This window comes from Tachysurus vachellii, chromosome 10 (assembly GCF_030014155.1).
Source record: "Tachysurus vachellii isolate PV-2020 chromosome 10, HZAU_Pvac_v1, whole genome shotgun sequence".
Lineage (NCBI taxonomy): Eukaryota > Metazoa > Chordata > Actinopteri > Siluriformes > Bagridae > Tachysurus > Tachysurus vachellii.
In genome coordinates, this window is record NC_083469.1 from 14,127,300 (window position 1) to 14,149,006 (window position 21,707).

General features: G+C 40.9%; 2 protein-coding genes across 3 annotated transcripts; one reads left to right on the forward strand and one right to left on the reverse strand.

Annotated features, from left to right (window-relative positions):
* Positions 1-5,051: 5,051 nt before the first annotated feature.
* Positions 5,052-16,203, forward strand: zranb1b (zinc finger, RAN-binding domain containing 1b). The gene is made up of 10 exons (XM_060879680.1): positions 5,052-5,238; positions 6,646-7,563; positions 9,931-10,118; positions 10,224-10,377; positions 10,462-10,533; positions 11,118-11,316; positions 13,063-13,183; positions 13,514-13,643; positions 14,591-14,820; positions 14,906-16,203. The coding sequence occupies exons 2-10, from the start codon at positions 6,738-6,740 to the stop codon at positions 15,122-15,124; spliced, it is 2,139 nt and encodes a 712-aa protein (XP_060735663.1). The 5' UTR covers positions 5,052-5,238; positions 6,646-6,737; the 3' UTR covers positions 15,125-16,203.
* Positions 16,204-16,362: 159 nt separating this feature from the next.
* psmc1a (proteasome 26S subunit, ATPase 1a) lies at positions 16,363-20,964 on the reverse strand. Of its 2 annotated transcripts, XM_060879681.1 has the most exons (11): positions 20,919-20,964; positions 20,528-20,581; positions 20,333-20,429; positions 19,930-20,054; positions 19,581-19,766; positions 18,690-18,818; positions 18,496-18,592; positions 17,791-17,980; positions 17,193-17,344; positions 16,906-17,060; positions 16,363-16,636 (listed from the first exon to the last, which is right to left on the reverse strand). In XM_060879681.1, the coding sequence occupies exons 1-11, from the start codon at positions 20,919-20,921 to the stop codon at positions 16,502-16,504; spliced, it is 1,323 nt and encodes a 440-aa protein (XP_060735664.1). In that variant the 5' UTR covers positions 20,922-20,964; the 3' UTR covers positions 16,363-16,501. The 2 variants fall into 2 exon arrangements, with proteins under 2 accessions (XP_060735664.1, XP_060735665.1); XM_060879682.1 differs by lacking the exon at positions 20,333-20,429 and having other exon boundaries at positions 20,919-20,929.
* Positions 20,965-21,707: the final 743 nt, after the last annotated feature.

Sequence of the window (21,707 nt, forward strand, 5' to 3'; positions counted from 1 at the left end):
TGGTGAGGTGTGGCGCTTAATGTGGGCGGGGATACAGGGGACAGGGCGGCGGTGACCGAAGATTACCCTACAGTGTCCCAAAAGTCTCTATACATAAGGGAAATTATGACATATACAAAAACATAATACACAAATAAATTTTATACATAATTTTTTTAAGCAAAACGTAACTTTGCTTGTTATACAACATCATTTCGTTATAAACACACACAGAGTCGTTTCTCTTACTCATTATGAATTCGATCATTGCCACGAATGTCCACAATCCATAAATGATAATATCCCTAAGAAGTATTTAAAAAAAATCTTAAGACATTTTGAGAAAAAGTGTCCATATCTCCATGTATGGATAACTTTTGGCAGATCATACTGTAGTATATTACTTTGCCACGGTATTCCTCATAACTACTGAATATTACTGTATTATTGAACATCCTCGTGAAGTTTATTGCATTCGTGTTCTTTCTCTCTTTTTAATGCTCATATAGTTCAAACTTAAAGAAAGGCAGAAGAAAATATTTCTACATTAGTCAGTAAAATACAAAATAGACATTTGAACATCAGAGTAGATAAGAGCAACATAGAACATCAGAGCAACATAAAATGTTTGATAACAATAGTTTTCTGTATTAAAGGATATTCCGAATGATTACACTAAATACAATAACTCAAGGATGCTCTTATTGCACTGTCCTGGGCACACACATCTCTGAGACCGTCTTATTTATTATATTACTTATATTATTATTATTATTATTGTTATTATTATTATTATTATTATTATTATTATTATTATTATTATTATTATTTAAAAAGTATTGTAGACAAGTGCTGCGATGGGTTGGCACTCTGTCCAGGGTGTATCCTGCCTTGATGCCCGATGACGCCTGAGATAGGCACAGGCTCCCCGTGACCCGAGGTAGTTCGGATAAGCGGTAGAAGATGAATGAATGAATGAATGAATGTAGACAAGTGAGTTAATGGGTCTATTTTGTTTGTTTGTTTTGTAAATATAATCAAATATTATTGAATATTGATCATTGATTGATCTTCAGTAACTGATTTGTCCTCATCAGTGGTTAAGGCAGGTGAATTCACCCTGGAACCCTTTTTCAGGATGAAAACAGAGAACACAAAGAAAATGCACGATGACATGTAAAACACACACATGCAGTAACTCAAGTACAGACTCAAAAAGACAATTAGAAAATGTAAAGCAGTGGTCCAAAAATGTTTACATTTTTATTTCCAGCAAGTGAAAGATGCAGCAATGAGATACAATTTGTTATTGACTTTCCCGACAAATTCCACTGGATGGCAATGTTTCAGAAGAAGCATGGCTGGGCTTTGAGAGACACACAAAGTGTACAGCAATCCATTGACAATGAGTGTTTAAGAACAGTAGATTGCATAGAATAAACAAGGACTGGCCAATGATTAAAGAAGTAAATTATGAAAAGAATGTCCTTTATATTCTTGAGTGTATGTGAGGTGTGTGTGTGTGTGTGTGTGTGTGTGTTAGAGATGCCCGGATCAGCTCAAACGTCACCCGAATACACTGCTTCAAATAAAATCATCAGCCTGCCATCCACCCGCACCATGATGTTTACTGAATAAGATGTCCTCATCCACCCGCACCATGATCTTCTCTGAATAAGATGTCCTCATCCACCCGTACCATGATCTTCTCTGAATAAGATGTCCTCATCCACCCGCACCATGTTCTTCTCTGAATAAGATATCAAGTCAAGTCAAGTCAAGAATCTTTAATTGACATTTCAACCATATATAGCTGTTGCAGTACATAGTGAAATGAGAATGTTTCTCCAGGACCCTGGTGCTACATAAAACAAAGACAGAGCTAAGGACTTAAGTAAGCAGTCCTAGCCAAATAAAGTGAAACTGTGCAACCTGGTGCAAACAGTGCAGGACAAGACAAAAAAGACAGTGCAGAACAAAAGATACAAGGCATACAAACAAAATATACAAGACAATACACAAAAGACAATACACAAAAGACAATAAACAAAAACAGCACCGAAAAGTGTAGATACTGTATGTTCAAACAAAATTGCTTGTGCAGAATTGCTGGAATGAACACATTAGTATTATAGCAGCAGTTACCTGAGATATTGTAAAGGATTGTGCAAAACAGCATTCAACTGAAATGTGAGACAGCGTGTGCAAAGAGCAAAAAACAGTGTGCAAAACAGTTTGATGGATATATATTGGAAGAATGTGTATATGGTGTAGGCCTGTGCAGTCCATACAGTTGATGTGCATGTGTGTGTTGTGCTCAGTACAGTTCAGTTCAGTTATTAAGTAGTCTGATGGCTTGTGGAAAGAAACTGTTACACAGTCTGGTCGTGAGGGCCCGAATGCTTTGATACCTTTTTCCAGACGTCGAGAGGGTGAATAGTGTGTGTGAGGGGTGTGTGGGGTCATCCACAATGCTGTTGGCTTGATAGAGGGAAGAGAGACTCCAATGATCTTCTCAGCTTTCCTCACTATCCGCTGCAGGGCCTTGGAAGTCCAGGATCCAGTTGCAGAGGGAGGTGTTCAGTCCAAGCAGGCTCAGCTTCCCAATCAGGAGCTGATGGATGAATGTATTGAAAGCTGAACCAGTCTATGAACAGCATTCATACGTACATGTCTTTATTGTCCAGGTGGGTGAGGGCTAAATGAAGGGCCGTGGCAATGGCAACGTCCGTGGAGCGGTTTGGACAATACGTGAACTGTAGGGGGTCCAGTGAGGGTGGTAACTGGGTCTTGATGTGCCTCATAACGAGCTTTTCGAAGCACTTCATAACGATGGGTGTGAGTGCTACGAGACGTTAGTCATTGAGGCAGGACTCTGTAGACTTCTTTGGGACGGGGCGATAGTGGATGTCTTGAAGGACGTAGCAACAACAGCGCTGCTCAGGGAAATTTTGAAGATGTCATTGAAGACATATGCTAGCTGTTCTGCGCATTCCCTGAGCACCCTGCCAGGAATGTTGTCTGGTCCGGCAGCCTTCCGTGGGTTAACTCTGCATAGAGTTCTCCTCACGTCGGCCATGGATAGACAGAGTACCTGATCGTTGGGGGAGCACCTCAAACAGAAGTCATTCAGCGCATCTGGGAGGGAGGAATCACTATCCTCACCCGACCTGCACCCGATTACACTTTACACATTACAATTATACTAATTCTTAGTTTTCAGCATGATGATATGGTAAATTGATGGATGGTTCTTTAACAGTGCATGTTATTAAGAGTATGTAGTCACTCTAAATAAATAATAAATAATCACTAGTTGTGTGTGTTATGAAACATCTTCATGGCTGATACTATATTGAGTTTGCACCAATGTACCTTCGTTGGTACTTACTGCCGTACCTAACATAAGGGTGTATGCCAAGAATCCAGTAGCAGAGGTGTGTTCCAGACAAACAAAGAGGTTGGAGAGAGCTATAATTCTGGCATTGAGCTCAAATCAACTTGCCCCAGTTAAAAAGTTGACAAAGGATTAGCCTGTTTCAACAGGTTTTGTACCTTCCTTAGAAGCCTCTTACCAGCCGACAACTGCCGTGGTGTTGCATTATTCACAGACTTGGGGAAAAAACACAGACGAGGTGCAAACAACATAAGAGCAACTTAAAAACAAACATCTTTTTCCAAGCCATGCTCACTAATAAAAATAGAATGCAATGGAAAAGAAAAAATTAGATTTGTATTTTATATTAACATTTATAGTAACAATTATGATTTACAGCACTGTATCCAAAAAAAAAAGAAAAAAAAAGAATCCAGTTTTGGTCTGCTCCTTTTGCAAAATTATGAATACTTTTATGAAGTATTTTACATGCATTATTTCACTACATTGCTACAAGAGAGCAGCTAAGACATTTCATATTAAGTGAAAGTGACCTGAGGCCTAAACAAGACACCAATTAACCTCAAGAAAATGGTCCTATTACTCTGCCAATTATGACTATTTCTGGAGTAAAGCGGTAACACTTTGATTGACACTTTGAGCATATCTGAAAAATGGGAGCCTCATGCAGATTCTGAGTGATTAAAACCACCGTGCCTTGAATAGCAGGTGAACTTTGACTATGGGGTTATTTAATGAAATAAAATAAATGAAATAAAATGGATTAAAAATCTTATTTTTAAATTTTATTAAAAATAAAATAAAATGGATTAAATGAAATGACAAAGCCACATGTATAGACATACTGATAGTGTACAACTCCATGTTCTGTCCTATAGCTTAGTGGCTTAGTGGTTAGCACGTTCGCCTCACACATCGGGGTTCGATTCCCGCATCCACCTTATGTGTGTAGAGTTTGCATGTCCTCCGGGTACTCCGGTTTCCTCCCCCGATCCAAAGACATGCATGGTAGGTTGATTTGGCATATCTGGAAAATTGTCCGGATTGTGTGAGTGAATGAAAGTGTGTGTATCCTGCCTTGATGCCCAATGACGCCTGAGATAGGCACAGGCTCCCCGTGACCCGAGGTAGTTCGGATAAGCGGTAGAAGATGAATGAGTTTTTAGTTTATACCATAAACCTTACACCTTGTTGGTTTGTTTATTTACATTACAATAGTTTGTTAGAATCTTTTTTTTCAAGCTGATCACCATAAAAGTGGGTTACAAAAAAATCCGCATTAAGCATTATTGAGCTTTGGTTTTGCTTAGATGCTTTAATAATGAATATGATCAAACATAGCTCTAAACTATTGCTGAAAATGACAGTAAACCTACTATAACGAACCACTGCATAATGCTGCGGTAGATCTTTTCTGAAATGACATCACCCTTTTACTACAGTCGCTGTTGCCAGAAATGTATGAAAAGCACGCCATTGTGGCTCCAAAGGAATTAACCAAGCGTCTGTCTCTACTTTGTTTGAAGAGCCAAGATGGCGGCACGAGATTGTCAGTTTTCTGGCAGCCTAGTTACAGAGGTAGAGTCAGAAGCCCTTTAATCGATGTCACTGAAATACGCATGCTCTAATTGGCTAAGATCAGTCACGTGCACAAAGAGCCAATCACGTTTGAGTACCGCTCCAGGTGGCGTCCCTCCTCCCCTGTATCTCCGGAGTAGGTTTATTTTGGTTTACCCTGTTCCCCTGCTGACGCCATTAGACAAATCGGCACTGGAAATGGGAATTAGTACTTTATAAGTTCCAGGAAAGCTCAGTTAACAAAGCTGGATTTTGCGGATATCAGGATCGTCGCGGTGGAAACGGTAAGGGTGGGTGTAATAATACGAGTGTGTGCTGCTAACGGCTAAACTGTGGCTGCAGGGGGTTTGTCGGGTTGTTTATAGGTCGGATCGGTGTCTAAAAACACTGGGATGCGTTACTACAGAAATGAACTCAAGAGGGCCCTATGCTCTGAGAAACCGAGATCGGGAACCGAGAATATATAAAGGCCCGTTGGTTTCGCTTGTCCATTGATTTCTCCGCCTATTTACCGTGTAGCCTACACAAGCTCACAATGCTACTGTAGGTCCCGCTGCTCTCCGCTCACCTTCTGCCCCAAATCCAAGCAGGCAGGTTAACTGACATAGCTAGCTAAGAAATGTGTGTTTTGTTGCGGTGTTTTAGTTTTCTTGTATATTTTCAAGCTCTGTTTTTAGAATAAAAGAATAGAATAGAATAGAACAGAACGGGGGCATAGAAGCCTTTATTATCGCCACATATACATTACAGCACATTTTAATAATGATGGTAAGAATCCCATCACTTCTAATGTTAAACTCCTTTTAGACGTCCATACCCTGCTTTGTATTGACCTTTGAGAGTGAAAGCTAGTTTATTTTATTGCACGTTTATTTATAAACCGATGATTGTAATGAACTGTCTTCTCAGTGAGGCCGTTAGAATCCCTTTGACATGTAGCTTAGCGAGCTAACGCTCCGAATTAAACCGCTTAATTAGGGTTGTATTCCGGCTAAATCAATAATACAGGCCCAAACTTAATACCTGCATGGGGATGTAAGTTGTTAACGAAATGAAATAAAGTTTTTGATTATATGATGAACCGCACACAGTAATGCTGCTTTACAGTAGAGCTCAGTGTGCTTGTGCTAACATCATAGCTATCATGCAGCTCTGTCAGTTTGGATTGGAAAAACATGTCGAGTGAACTGGAATTATCTGCGTTTTGTGTTTTTCTTTCTATTTGGACTTTATAAAACAATGCACTAGAATTGTAAGCAAATTTCCCGTGGGACAAGCCCTTCCAGATTGCTGTATTGTGTTTTATTTGATTACTGTTTCACACGGAAGGGCGAAAATGGGAGTTCCTGTATAGTAAATACACAGCTCTAAAATCTCAGCAGCCCCTGTGTGAGAAAGCACAGCTGCACCACCACATGTAAAATATTCAAATGGATGTGATGTGCCTTATGTTGTGGCTTACTCAAATGTGATCCAGTGGCACTTTATTGTGTGTTTCATTGCTAGATCTACCAGAAGTAGCTGTAAGATACAGTACTGGAGACAATTTTTTTGTGTCTTTTTTGTTATCTTTGTTGTTAAGCTGCCACTGTCTCTAGCTGTTTGCATTCAGAAATGTCGTCTTTACTGCAACTTTCATTGAGTAGATAAGAAGAAGATTGACTTTTTTTGTGTGTGTGTTCTTTTCTCAGAGCGCCCTGGCAGGCTGAGTGGCCTTTGGTCAGGCGTGAGCCAGCGGAGGGTGGGAGGGAAGGGGACATTTAGAAGTTCTGTTTGAGCGAGGATGACTGATTTCCAGCCGAAGTGGAGCTGCGAGTATTGCACATACGAGAACTGGCCATCCGCCATCAAGTGCACTATGTGTCGTGCCCAACGGCTCACAGGCCCCATCATCACAGAGGAGCCGTTTAAGAGCAGTCCGAGTCTCACGTCGCACCTGTGCTCCACTCAGGAGGGCTCCAGTGTTCTCATTTGCCCCGATTCGAGTGCCCGACCACGAGTACGTGTGGCTGATGAGGCACCAGAGATTGCCAGCAAATGGTCATGCCACATGTGTACCTATCTGAACTGGCCTCGTGCTATCCGCTGCACTCAGTGCCTCAGCCAGAGGCAGCAAGGACCACAGCAGGGCCCTCACAGGCCCTCAGATGGCCCACACACCTCTGAACCAGGCTGTCGACTTCCTGCACCAGCGGCCCCTGACCCTTGTGAGGAATACAATGACCGTAATCGCCTGAACACGTGCATACAGCACTGGGCTTGCTCAGCCTGCACCTATGAGAACTGGCCCAAGACCCTAAGGTGTGTCGTATGTGACCACCCTAAGACGAGCGATGCTGTGCTGCAGGAGCCACAGCCCGAGAGTACCATGGCCCTGTCTATAGTGAACGAGCAGGAGAGGACAGCAGGGGGAGGGGGTATGGGGGGCAGTAAAATGGCTCAGAGGAGGCTTTCGCCCCCTGTGCCTGCTGGCCAGGCAGAAGTGCAGATTGAACTGGCATCTGGAGCAGTGGGTGCCCAAGAAGAGCACAAGACTGACTTTAAGAAACTCAAGCAGATCAGGAACAGGATGCGGAGGATTGACTGGCTCTTTCTGAATGCATGTGCAGGTGAGAGGAAGACTGGAGGCTTCAAAATATTCACTATCCTGATTCCTTTCTTACTGCGATGTCTTGTGCTAGCAAAATATGACATCTTTAGCGATCGCCTGTGTCTTAGGGCTATTGTTTTGTATTCTGATTACTCCAAATATGTTATTATGTGGGCAGCTTGTTCTATTTAACAGAATTTGGCATTTTACAGTGATTCACTTAAGACTAGAAGTCTGAAATCAAGTTTGTTTTGACACAGTTCAAATGCAAATAGTAAATCTAGTTGTCACATCTTTATGTGCTCATGAAATCAAAATTAGAGCTTTGTAGTAGCTTTCTGTCTCTTGTCTTCGTGTACAAATATACTAGTATCAAAAGTATGTTTGGTAGATTAATCTTATTTTTATTTTACAGTAGACAATTTCTGTAGGAAGAAGAAGCCATTGTTTGTCACATATAATTGTACAGTGAAATAAATTTCTTACTATATCCCAGCTTGTTAGGAAGTTTGGGTCAGTGTGCTCATTCAGCCATGATGCAGTGTCCCCCGAACAGAGTAGGTTTAGGGCCCGTGGCAGCTTGATGATGCTGGGGCTTGAACCCCCTGATTCTCTGAGCAATAACCCATGACTCTTAACCATTAAGCCAACACTGCGAATAGATTTGATGACCCAGACTGTACAGGTACCTCGTATGCTATACCCCCATGAACATCATCACTCTCCATCACTCTATAATAGACCCAGTTATCAGCAAAATATATTTTTTGTGGAGTTGTGCTACATTTTATTCCATGTTCAAAGCATCCCTTGTGTGTTGAATGATGCTGTGTGTGCGTGTCTGCACTAACAGGCTTTCTAAAATCTGTTGATTATCTCAGCATAGACATGTACAACTTCACCCAAAAACATTGTGGGCTGAATTGATATATGAGCTATGTACAGTTAATATGCAGCTAATGTGTGTGTGTATGTGTATAACGTGGAGATTGAGCACTCTGAGCTATCAAGGTGCATTTAACAGCAGCCTAATGCCTTCACTGCCACGAGGGCAAGGAAAAGGCTGCTGTGGGTCGGTAACATATTGACTCCATAGTCCAGTACAAGCTCAGCTCCAGTGGTGTGAAACCTCTGCTTTAGGATACCGGACACAACAAAAGTGCCAATGATTCGTCCTACGGTGTAAAAAAGCTCTCTTGCTAGATTCATTGGATTCAGCAGGCGGTGTAGTGTATCTCTAATGCTGTTGGCTGTTGTGGAAGTCATTCATGCCCTTTGACACATTTGCGCTACGATTTCTGTTGCTGAGGGTAATATTACAACATCAGGATCAAGTCATGGATCTCAAGCAATTTGACAGCATTTCAGACATTAAGTATGCAACACTATACAAACAGGTTTTTACATCAGATCATAACTCTCTTAAGATGTGTCACTTTTGGAAATCTGATCTCGTGGTCTATAGCCTTCTAAGATAAAAACATATTTTTCTCAAATATGAACCAGTGTCACTGTCCAATATGTTGTGTAGTAAGTCATATGGATGTCTAATCATTAGAAACATTGAAACAACTTTTCTAATCACACCTCACATTTAGTTGCCGAGTGTAGGTTCAAATCACTGGTTTCCTTTCTGGCAAAATGACCCTTTGTGTCACTTGAGATAGAAATAGAGCTGATGAAAGGCTTGCTATTTGTGGCTTACTTTATTACTCAGTAAATATTACTCACGTTTGCATCATAAATGACAGGTGCGTATGGGAATCATTAATAAATAGAAGTTTTGGGTATAGATTGGTTATACAATGTGCTATATGGCTTGTACTTATGTATTTATATTTGAAGTACCTTGGTATATTTGCAGTAGTTCTATTATATCTATCTGTTTTTACGTTCGTTTCTTTATCCACTTAAACCAGTAATTTGATATGAATTTAGTGGTCACGTAATGTTCTTTTCTAGAAGAGTCAGTAACCATTAAAAACTGACAATTGCTTCAACGTTTAGCTAAACACTGCCTAATCTTTTCATTTAACTGTCTCGTTAACTGGAAGTCCATTTTTTTTTATGTTAAATGATTAGTAAAGGCCAGTTCACTCTGAAAGTATTGGAACAGCAAGGTCAGTCTTTTGTATTTGCTCTACACTGAAGTCTTTGGGTTTGAGTTAAAAACTTGGATATGAAATCCTTTGCTTATATTTATATCTAGACGTGTTAAACAATTTGGAACATGGCACCTTTTATTTGAACCCACCCATTTTTCAAGTGATCAGAAACATTGGAATGTGACTGACAGCCGTTTGTTGCTCCCGAAGGTTTGCGTGCCCTGCACATGCTGTTCCAATACGTGTGTGTGTCTGTGTGTGTCCTTTTCTCCCCCTTGCAGGTGTGGTGGAGGGCGATTTGGCTGCAGTTGAAGCCTATAAGTCATCAGGTGGCGACATCGCACGTCAGCTGACCTCAGATGAGGTCCGCCTGCTGAATCGTCCATCTGCGTTTAACCCTGGCTTCACTCTGGTGCACCTTGCTATCCGCTTTCAGCGCCAGGACATGCTCTCTGTACTCCTCACAGAGGTCAGCCAACACATATGCTCAAGCAGCCCAAGTGAATGTCACTCCTTGTACCTATTTTAGGCATGTTTATATTAATGCATGTGTTTTTGTGTGTGTGTCACTCAGGTGTCCCAGCAGGCAGCTAAGTGTATTCCAGCCATGGTATGTCCTGAATTAACAGAGCAGATTCGTCGAGAGGTGGCTGCTGCACTGCATAGGCGTAAAGGAGAGTTTCCCTGTTACTTCTTCACTGATATCACTACCTTTACACTTCCAGCAGGTCAGACACATCACTTTCACTGAACTACATATGCGTGTCAGTCATTTTGCTTGCTCTTTATTTGACCTTCCATGTTTTATGTAGATATTGAAGACCTGCCTCCTAATGTCCAAGAGAAGCTGTTTGATGAGGTGTTGGATCGAGATGTACAGAAAGGTGAAAAAAAAACATTTTCAGTATTATTTCACTGGTTCTGCTACTTGGATTAAATTAAATAAAAAGAAAGGTCAGTGTTTTCACATTGTGATTGGTTTAATATCCAGCCCTGATCAATATACAAGGTCTGTCTGTCTGTCTGTCTGTCTGTCTGTCTGATATGGTGGGTGGACTTAAAACCAAAATAACAAAAAAAGAATGATGAAAGCAGCAGATGGTGTTATTGGCCCCAGCCAGAAAGACAAAATCCTCAGATAATCCATATGGATTACATTTAAAGTGACCATACTTTTGAAAAGTGTGTGTGTGTGTGTGTGTGTGTGTGTGTGTGTGTGTGTGTGTGTGTGTGTGTGTGTGTGTGTGTGTGTGTGTGTGTGTGTGTGTGTGTGTGTGTGTGTGTGTGTCTCTACAGCAGACATGAGAATCACTGCGCCTGCTGTAGCGTTCTTTCTGACCTTTTTTTCTTTTTCTTTCTTGTCCTTTAATGTTGTTTTTTGCAATGTTTAACATTAAACAAAGGATACTCTCTTAAACATGCAGTACAATAATAAGTGCATCTATTATCTGCTACAATAATGTTGCAGAGCTTGAAGAGGAATCTCCAATCATAAACTGGTCTTTGGAGCTCGGCACACGATTGGACAGCCGGCTGTACGCTCTGTGGAACCGCACTGCAGGAGATTGCCTTCTGGACTCAGTGCTGCAGGCCACGTGGGGCATCTATGACAAAGATTCTGTACTGAGAAAGAGCCTGCATGACAGCTTACATGACTGCTCCCACTGGTGAGAGAAAACACACACACACCGCTTGAGAGAATCATAGAAACTTTAATTAATAATTAATCAAAAGAGCCGTTATTTTCATTTGATTAAATATACTCAGTGACCATATTATAAATAACACCTGAACATCGTTACCACAATTGCCTAATGTGGCTGCAATGCAAAGCGTAAACACAATTACATCATCATCAGAATGTGGTTAAAAAAAGTCTCTGTGGTTTTTACTGCGGTGTGATTTCTGGTGCTCGACAGGCTGGTTTGAGTATTTCTATAATGGTTCGTCTCCTGTGATTTTCACACACAACAGTCTCTAGAGTTTATTTAGAATGGTGCAATAAAGAAAAACATCCAGCAAATAGCAGTTCTGCAGACAGAAACACCTTGTCCATTAGAGAGATCCACAGAGAATAGATGAGACATACCGGAGCTGACAGAAAGGCTACAGTAACTCAAATAACCACTCTGCACAATTGTGGTGAGACGAAAAGCATCTCAGGACGCACAACACTTAATCCTTGATGGACAGATGGGATGCAACAGCAGAAGACCGCATGGGGTTCCACGTCTATCAGCCAAGAACAGAGAGCTGAGACTGTTGTGAGCTCAGACTCACCAAAACTGATGGGGGCAAACATAGCCTGGTCTGGTTAATCTTGATTTTGTTTCATGAGGCACACTGATGCTAGGTTTAAACATTGGTACTAAGAGTATAGACACAATACTGAATCTTGTTATGCATCTTTGGGATGTGGTACAACAGGAGAGTCATAGCATGAAAGTGCACCTGAAATATCTGCAGTCATCTCTACATGGAGCAGAATCTCAAAGAAATGTTGCAGAATCCATGTCTTGAGGAACTGAGACAAAGACAGTATTAATACAGTGTTCCTAATAAAGTGCTCAATGATTGCATGACTGTTTTGTGCATGAACAGATGGTTTTCTTCTATGTGCGTGATGCCTTATGATGAATGTTATCCTGAAGTATTAGAAAATTAGACAAATACAAAGATTACTGAGGGGAAAAACCGCACAGGTGAAATCACAAGACTTTGGTATTGAATCATTTAAGAGGCAGATGAGGAAGACATCACTGCCGCACCCTGTGGCCAAGAACTGCTTGTAGCTATTTATTTATTTATTTTTGTAGCTATCCCAGAAAGCTTTTGGGTCCAGGGTTAGAGAGACATTTTTGATTCGAGTTTTTATTTGTAAACTCCAGTCATCCTTAATGTGAGACCACACTGACAGCAGTGACCTTTAGTTCAAGAGATAATGTATAACACCATATTTGAATATTTTGCCTGGGGTCTGATTTCATGTGTCAGGGTGAATTTATGACTTACACACACACACAGTTGTGTTACTTGCTGCAGAAGGACTAACTGACACTGTTTTATACAAGTATAATGTTTTTCATGAACATGTTCTAATCAAGAACTATTTCTAGTGAGATTTTTCATTAAGTCACCAGTTGTTACAGAAAATAGAGGAAATACAATAACTAGTATGGATGCAGATATTTATCACAGTTACACATCGTTGGTATGTATGAGATCAGCTACAGCTGTCATAACGTTTCAGAGTGAGTATAGGGTATGTAGATTAGAGATTTATGTTAAAATCCAGAATACACCACCACACCAAATGCTGCATCACGTAATTATAACTCAACCTGCTATTGGGAACGAGGGTATTTAGTTTCTTTTAATATAATATTGATTATAGGTGTGTGTGTGTGTTGCAGGTTCTACACCCGCTGGAAGGAGTGGGAATCCTGGTATTCTCAGAGTTTTGGCTTGCACTTCTCACTGAGGGAAGAGCAGTGGCAGGAAGACTGGGCTTTTATTTTATCCCTAGCCAGTCAGGTATACACGCTCTCTCACACTCTGTTACACACATCATGTAAAGAGAAGCAGTTATAGGACTACGCATCCTACTCCTCTCTTAAAGTCTCACACATAATCACACAGCCTCCATGCTGGCAGGATTAATGCATGATATTTCCAATAGATCTTCTTCATACATTTCTGTGGCACTTGTATGCTTTGTCATTTGCTTATTAATGTACAGTGTATACCAGCAATGTTAGTTTTATTCACAAATGTAAGACTTCTATCTTTTGTTTTCATCTCTCTCTCTCTCTCTCTCCCTCTCTTCTCAAAAATCCCCCTCTGGTCGTGCCTTGTTCCTGGAAGCCGGGGGCGAGTTTAGAGCAGACTCATGTGTTTGTGCTGGCTCATATCCTCCGCCGGCCCATCATCGTGTACGGCGTGAAATATTACAAGAGCTTCCGAGGGGAGACTTTGGGATACACTCGCTTCCAGGGTGAGCTGGAGAAATGAGATTTCAATGAGCTAGCCGTATAAGCCGGAGCAGTTAAAGAATTACAGTATCGACTGTTTGTAATAGGAGATTTGCTATAATGTATGTTTAATTGTTTAAGTGACTGGACTTGTGTTACCCGGAAGGTGTTTTGAAACTCATCACAGGAGCTTCAGTAACATTTGATCTACATTGACGAACAGAGTCTCAGTGGTATAAATGAAAAACCAGTAGATTGTCACCCAGTAGCTATTTTTAAACAACATTTCGGTCTCGATTAGGCAAGAGTGCGAAGACAGCTGATTTATTTGCTTTGAAATGTTAATGTTAGCAAAACATTTCCTTTCACATGAAGCGGCTGAGACTAGGAATACATTATCAGTCGACAGCTTTAAACCTCATTTATTCTTTCATCACTGAGCGTCGTGTGAATGACAATAGAAGAAACAAACAGCTCCTGTGTTTACAAAAGTATTGTAAGAAATGTTCCTACAGTGGCAGAACAATGGTTACGGCACTCACCTCCATCACACATGTGCACCAGGAAGAAATTAGGCATCACATTTAGCTGCCATGCAGAAAAACTGAATAATTTGAAGGGATTTGAAATGTACAGTTTGTAACACATGCACAGCGCATCTTCATTTGTTATAGTATGTTTCACTGCAGTTTATATGACTGTTAAAATATGATTTTTTTTCATTTTTTTTGTTACATCATTGATGTCAGTATAATCCCAAACAATAAACGTATCAGGATGGCTAATATTATGTTTATACCCCTCACTATTACGTTACTGTAAGAAATGAGAATAGGAGAACTGCGACTCCCACGACAACAATCCAACTGCGTTGATGTGCTACTACTAAGGTGTTAATTCTAAAGCAAATTGTTGGCATATTGTCCAGATGTAATCCAGGCTAAACTTTCATTTCCCACCTACTTTACAGGGGTGTATCTGCCCCTGTTGTGGGAGCCGAGTTTTTGCTGGAAGAGCCCCATAGCACTGGGTTACACAAGAGGCCACTTCTCAGCACTGGTTGCCATGGAGAATGACGGCTATGACAACCGCGGTGCGGGCGCTAACCTAAACACAGACGATGATGTCACGGTCACATTTCTGCCCTTGGTGGACAGTGACAGGAAGCTGCTGCATGTCCACTTCCTGTCTGCCCAAGAGGTGAGTGGGGGTTTTGTCATAAAGATCGAGTTGTTTTGTGTGACATGTTTTGGTAAGTAGCTAAGCTGTTTTGCATGTCCATCAGATGGGAACAGAGGAGCAGCAGGAGCGTCTGCTGAGGCAGTGGCTGGACTGTTGTGTGACTGAGGGTGGAGTCCTGGTGGCATTGCAGAAGAGCTCGAGGAGGCGGAGTCATCCTCTCGTCACACAGATGGTGGAGAAGTGGTTGGACGGCTATCGGCAGCTGGGCACTTGCCCTGCCCTCTCAGATGGCGAGGAAGAAGAGGAAGATGAAGATGAGTGAGGAGAAGCGGCTTCTCTTTACTCAGAGACTCGGTGCACCTTTACCCTTCCTTGCGAGGAACACACACTAATGTACCATTATTTATCCTTGTCATATGTATATACACACATTCTTACTCTTCAGCAAACCGGCGGTCTCTTCTCATCAATGATGCAAAAAAAAAAAAGATTTTGGCCAACATGAAATAAAAGAAGTTAGGTTACAAATTGTACATGCCTTACAGAGTATGCCCTTTGTTTTAGTCCAGTTATTATTCTAGATTTGCTTTTGGAAGCAAGATTTATGGAAAGAAGATATTTCAGTAGTTATACTAAGAGCACTTAAGCACATTTTTTTTATTTGCTTCAGCTCCATTTTTAAACTTTAGTTGTTGGTAACACCTTACATTTACTTATACATCACTTGAATTCTTTTTTTGTGTCAAGATCCATTCACTGAGATATTTATTTATCTGTATGATAGTTTGTGAATTATGGAAATGAATACACACCACTGTATGATAAAAGTTTTGACCTCTCCTGCATGAGGAATTCAACTGCAAACTTGATACCATTATCTGTGAGGAATCGGCACTCTGTTTGTGCCTCACAAAACGGAGCTAGCCTTTCCAAATGGATCCTTTTTAGTTGGTTGTTAACTCTAAAGGTTACACTACATGTACACAAAGTCATGTTTCTACATACTGTAACACTTGGGTGTCTGGTCACATTTGGTGTGACCGTTTTAGGTGTTGAGATTTTTTTTTTCTCTCTGCTAATATTCTCTGGATGTGCTTGTTAATATTACATTCAAAGACTTGACTGAAACCAAAGTGAACATTGGTCCGTGGTCTTGCAGTGATCAGACTTGTTTGTTTTGATGTCTTCACGCCCCCTCTTGTGGCTGTGTGTTCAGTCTAGTCCTTCACCTGGAGTTAAAGACACCCTCAAGTTCTTATTTTCCGTTATTATACAATTGTCAAACCTTTGGCATCTATTGTACGTCTCTGATGTGTGATGAGGTGGAGACCAAATCATTGAAGGATTATAAGCTGAATGTCTAATCAGTAAAGCTTCTTTAAAACTGTTTGTTTTTAAAAAGAGTCTATGTGAGGTTTTATCCCGTGTCTGTTCTGCAGTGTCAGGATTATGTGTCTGTGTGTGTTTGAGGTCCCAGCAAGACTTATACGTGTTTTATAAATTAGGTTTCTTAAAGGTAAAACAGGTGCCAACAGTACTGCCAGTTTCTAAACAAGACCATGAGCTTGACACATGATACTTTTTATTTGCAAGAAGCAGAAGTGACAGCCAGAACAAACAGAAACAGGAGTAACAAAAAAGGGTTTTTTTTTTTGGGTTTTTTTTAGTATAACTGGACACACATTTGGCCAATGCCAACTCAAAGGTAGAGGCCCTCTGGGGTCCCTTCCTGTTTTTTGTAGAGCACATTTTCTTTAGACTTTTTGAAGTCCTCATTTGTTACTTTCATCCTCCTTTCCCTCAGAGCCATAAGCCCGGCTTCTGTGCAAATCGCCTGCGAAAAACAACATGTCCAAACTGATCCATGTCCATTGTTCTACAACGTTCTATAATCAAAACAGTGATGTGATGCAGCTTTATGACAGAAGGTGGCAGTAAAGTGTTCTTCATCTGATGAGTTTGAATATACAGCACTAACATTTACATAGTCACAGGTGAGTGTAGTAACTGCAGTAGGTGCTAGAAGTAATTAGTTTAGAATATTTATAAAATGTATAAAATCATTCAAAATCTAGTCAAAGTTTGACTTCATCAGGATTGTACCTTTATGTCAGCACCAGAGAGGTCATCTTTAGCTAGTATAAGGTCATCAAGGGTTACATCATCAGCCACTGTCATCCTGCTTGTGTGAATTTGGAAGATTCTGCGCTTGGTCTTCTCATCAGGTAGTGGGAACTCTATTTTGCGGTCGATTCTTCCTACAGAACCGCATGGAAAAATTTCCGTCTTAAAGCAAAGATGTGTATATGTTCTGTGAACAATTCAAAGGTAGAATTTTTTCCCCTTCTATCTGAATGCAACGGACACAGAATATTAGCCCGGCAACCGACCTGGACGGATGAGTGCGGGGTCAAGTGTCTCGATCCGATTAGTAGCCATGATTACTTTAACGTCACCACGGGAGTCAAATCCATCCAGCTGGTTCAGGAGCTCCAGCATGGTCCTCTGGATCTCCCTCTCTCCTCCAGAGTTAGAGTCATATCTACACAGGGCACAGTGCAATCCATCCACTTGTGTGTGTACTATGTTATGCTGGCAATGCTGTAACTGTCATTTTTAAAGAGCAGACTATATTACATTCAAAGAAATAGCATGCATATTTTTATGGTAGTGCTGCACAATGGAAGAGAAATCATCCTCGTTAGTGCTGTTTAAGTGAAGTGCTATTCTGTATACAAGAGACACAAGTCTGGTAGTATATACACGGGAGACTGTACAGAACCCAGATTGTACATACAAGCGTTATGATCAAATAAAGAGACCTGATTAAACATAAAATAATCAGTCAAATAAAAAGGACACCACATCTCCCAACACTAGACTTAGTGCAGTTATTAAGGTAGGAGAAAATGATGTGTGTGTGAACACTTGGTGGCTTCCACAGCAGAGGAATAAACGCGTTCTTAATTACTGCACACACTGTCTTACCTCTTTGTTCCGATGGCATCGATCTCATCGATGAAGACTATGGAGGGAGCATGCTCCTCTGCAACTCGGAACAGCTCTCGCACCAGTTTGGGTCCGTCACCCAGGTATTTCTGAATCAGCTCTGAACCCACCACCCTCAGGAATGTGGCAGATGTCTGATTGGCCACAGCTTTAGCCAGCAGAGTCTTACCTAAAACCAGAGTATTCAGGGTCAACACAGTCAGTGCTCCAATACTCACTGAAGCACCTGATAAAACATTTTTTGCATTAAGAAAATAATTTGATGTTTAATAAAACAAAAATGTAATGTTTAAACCGGGGGGTACGGTGGCTTAGTGGTTAGCACGTTTGCCTCACACCTCCAGGGTCGGGGTTTGATTCCTGCCTCCACCTTGTGTGTGTGGAGTTTGCATGTTCTCCCTGTGCCTCGGGGGTTTCCTCCCCCGGTCCAAAGACATGCATGGCATTTCTGGAAAATTGTCCATAGTGTGTGATTGCGTGAGTGAATGAGAGTGTGTGTGTGTGCCCTGCGATGGGTTGGCACTCTGTCCAGGGTGTATCCTGCCTTGATGCCCGATGACGCCTGAGATAGGCACAGGCTCCCCGTGACCCGAGGTAGTTCGGATAAGTGGTAGAAGATGAATTAATGAATGAATGAATGAATGTTTAAACCTAGCATTCATTGTCATAAGTGTTTTGACTGACCCGTCCCTGGTGGTCCATAAAGAATGACTCCTTTAGGAGGCTTTATTCCCATCTCCTCGTAATACTCGGGGTGTGTAAGTGGAAGCTCAACTGACTCCTATGTAAATGTGAAAAAATAAAATAAAGAAATAAATAAAACATGTGACAGTAAAAATAAGAAGAATACGAGTTTGTGTTTGAGACACGTCTCATACTTTGATCTCTTGAATTTGGTTGTCCAGGCCTCCAATATCAGCGTATGTCTCCTGAGGAGCTTTTTCCACTTTCATCACCGTCACCAGAGGATCCGTGTCATCCATCAGCACACCGATCACTGCATGCACCTGCAAACACATTCACATCACTCTGTAATAGGAATGTTACAGTCTACCACTTTTACAGACTTTTTTTTTTGCAACTCCTTCCCTCTGGAAAAGGGTTACAGCAGATATTCCAGCATCCTCCATTTCTCTGAACAATGGTCCTGACTGCACTAAACCCCTTTGGCTGGGTAATGAGTTACTACCTCTGCTGTATCTTCATAACTTTATAGTGCACAAGAGCTATCAAATGCACAGATAAACAAGGCAGTGCTGTTCATAGCAACTGTTTTTGGCTGAGCAATGCTCTAAAAATAGACAGTACATTTAGATAGCTTATAGACAGATAAAAGCATTTATATAGTAGCTGGATATAAAAAATACCACTTAATACCAAGTGGGAAATACCAGTGTAACAGAAGCAGACAAAAGACATTGGAGAATATAGAAAATGACAATATAGCAGCAAAGTGGTGTAGACAGATGTGTAAGTGTGTCGACAAATATAGACAAACATATACTATCTGTGCACTGGTGTGTATAGATGCATGTGCAAGCGCATATATGAGTTGTGCAAATTATGGCTGTTGACTACATATCAGTAATCCACAGTCTTTCATACACGTTGTTAGACTGGAGTCAGTGCTACAGCATTTAAAGTGTAGCGTACACTTCTGCTGCAATTGCTGAAACAAGCTGCTCATCAAAAGCTTTAGTATCCTGGCTATTTAAAAGTTTACCCTGAAATCCTTTAATAATGCAATACATGATGGAAAATAATATTACCTTGTGATTTAGTAAAACAGAACAACCTGGCTCCAGCAGGTCTTTATCCACAAAGGAGAGAATGCTGACATAGTGCTCAGAGCCCACTGATGTAGACACGATGGCATGGTTATCATCAATGATCTCTTCAAGAGTTCCTACTGACATCGGTGTCCCTCTCAGGTCATCAACTTTAGACCTCTCTTCCTATAAGGATCAAAAACAACTAGTCAATGCGAACCCGAGCACTTAGCCTGTGTCTAGCTTCTGTTTATAACAGAAAAGGACATTAAAAACATTGCTTGCGTAAAAATAATCTCGATTTGGTTTCCAAGTCAGAGGGAATTTACAGTTATATAGTCAAACATACCTCCTGCTTTTCCTCAAGTGGCTTCATCTGCTCTTGATTCCTGATGAACTCCTCCTCCATCAGCAGATAGTCCTTGATCCTCTCCTGCTTCAGCAGCTTCAGTCTGCACTGTGTGTGCGGAGTTACTACAGACAGAACCAACATGATCAGGTCATGGCTTATTCGTGTCTGTAAATTAACGTGATGTACAGTGGGGCTCGAAAGTTTGGGCACCCCAGGTAAAAATGTGTATTAATGTGCATAACGAAGCCAAGAAAAGATGGAAAAATCTCCAAAAGGCATCAAATTACAGACATTCTTATTCCAAACTTCTGCAGACACCATTTTCTGTTATTCTGAAAGTGTAAAGGATGGAAATAAAATCTAACTTTTTTTTTGACAATGATAAGAAAGAACTAGATACCTAAAGGAAGCTTGCTAGCAGCATCTGGGCCTTTGGTCTTCTTCTTCTTCTTCCCCACCCTTGTGGGAATCGGAGGCTCGTATTTCTTTTTCTTATCCTTTCAACAGAACGTGTTTGGTGTTTGTTAAGCAGCTAAATGGATTAAAACCCGACTGAGTGACATCTCGCTAGCTGTATTCAGAGTAAAATACTTACTTTATCATCTTTCTTCCCACCTCCAGGACCATGTCCTCCGCTCTGATTCTGTCCCTGTTCAACACAGCATATATTACATCCTCATCACACATCACACCGACTAAACAGCTTAGAAGAACTCACTTAAGTGCTTTATATTGATCTAACAGGTCTACAAAGCTGCGAAACTACACGGTTTGTTTACATGTCTAACAAGCGGCTTGCTAACTGTAGCACAAGCTAATGTTAATGACTAACACTATAAACCCAAATCGTCCCAAAACGACTTTTCACAGTTAAATATCGTGTTAAAACGTGCACTTAAAGTATTCACGTTGATGACCGGATTCGAGTGCATTTTTATTTAAGACTGAAATGTCTACACAGATTGAAAATAAAATTGCTTGCTCACCATTGTCGTTTCTTTCCCAGATACTACTTCCGGATTATGAAACACAACTTCCGATGTGTTTAATAGTAGTGGGGTGTTTACGTATAATAAGGTAATACTGCCACCAACTGTGCTGGAGAAACAACCCCTACATAAAGACTGGTAGTGTCGAGAGACAGAGACTACATTATGTCCACTATAGACTGCCTGTAAACCTGTCAGTTACCAAATGAACCCTGTCGTATTACTGCTAATAACTTATATACAGCTTATTAATCATAAGAATAACTAGTTGTGGAGATATTGATGAAAACTGAATGTAATAAGAGATTATTATAATTATTTTAGAATAATGTCATAATAGAGACACAAAAGTGAAGTTAAAACATCACTAGAGGGATGTTTTAACTTCACTTTTGTGTCTCTGTATAACATTCACTCATAAATACGGTCAGTGGTTTTAATCAGGTTTTCTGCTTTTCTCCCGGATCCTATGGAAGTATGGAACTATGGAAGTGGACTGACTGGCTAAGATACATGCCATAATACACCCACAAATAATCTGTGTGTGATTAATAATAATAATTTGTGTGTGTGTGTGTGTGCGCGTGTGTGTGTGTGGGTTTGTGGGTTTGTGGGTTTGTGTGCAGGGCTGTCAGGTATCACGCATTGAGCGTGACAGTCACGCATTTGGGTATTTTTTCACGCTCTCTCGCCACACATTGTATTTCACACATTGAAAAACGTACTATTTATCACAATAAGCCGCAGCGCCCAAAATGTATCAATCCGCACCGCTGTCTCTATGGA

What these genes read in the sequence shown, in the direction of transcription:
- zranb1b (XM_060879680.1), top strand. Translation starts at nt 6,738, where the DNA reads ATGACTGATTTCCAGCCGAAGTGGAGCTGCGAGTATTGCACATACGAG. An exon ending in TTACATGACTGCTCCCACTG is followed by an intron (nt 11,317 to 13,062) that starts GTGAGAGAAAAC and finishes TGTGTGTTGCAG; the next exon opens with GTTCTACACCCGCTGGAAGG. An exon ending in ACTTCCTGTCTGCCCAAGAG is followed by an intron (nt 14,821 to 14,905) that starts GTGAGTGGGGGT and finishes CATGTCCATCAG; the next exon opens with ATGGGAACAGAGGAGCAGCA.
- psmc1a (XM_060879681.1), bottom strand. An exon ending in CCCCGCACTCATCCGTCCAG is followed by an intron (nt 17,061 to 17,192) that starts GTCGGTTGCCGG and finishes GCGGTTCTGTAG; the next exon opens with GAAGAATCGACCGCAAAATA. An exon ending in TCTCTGGTGCTGACATAAAG is followed by an intron (nt 16,637 to 16,905) that starts GTACAATCCTGA and finishes TGTTTTTCGCAG; the next exon opens with GCGATTTGCACAGAAGCCGG.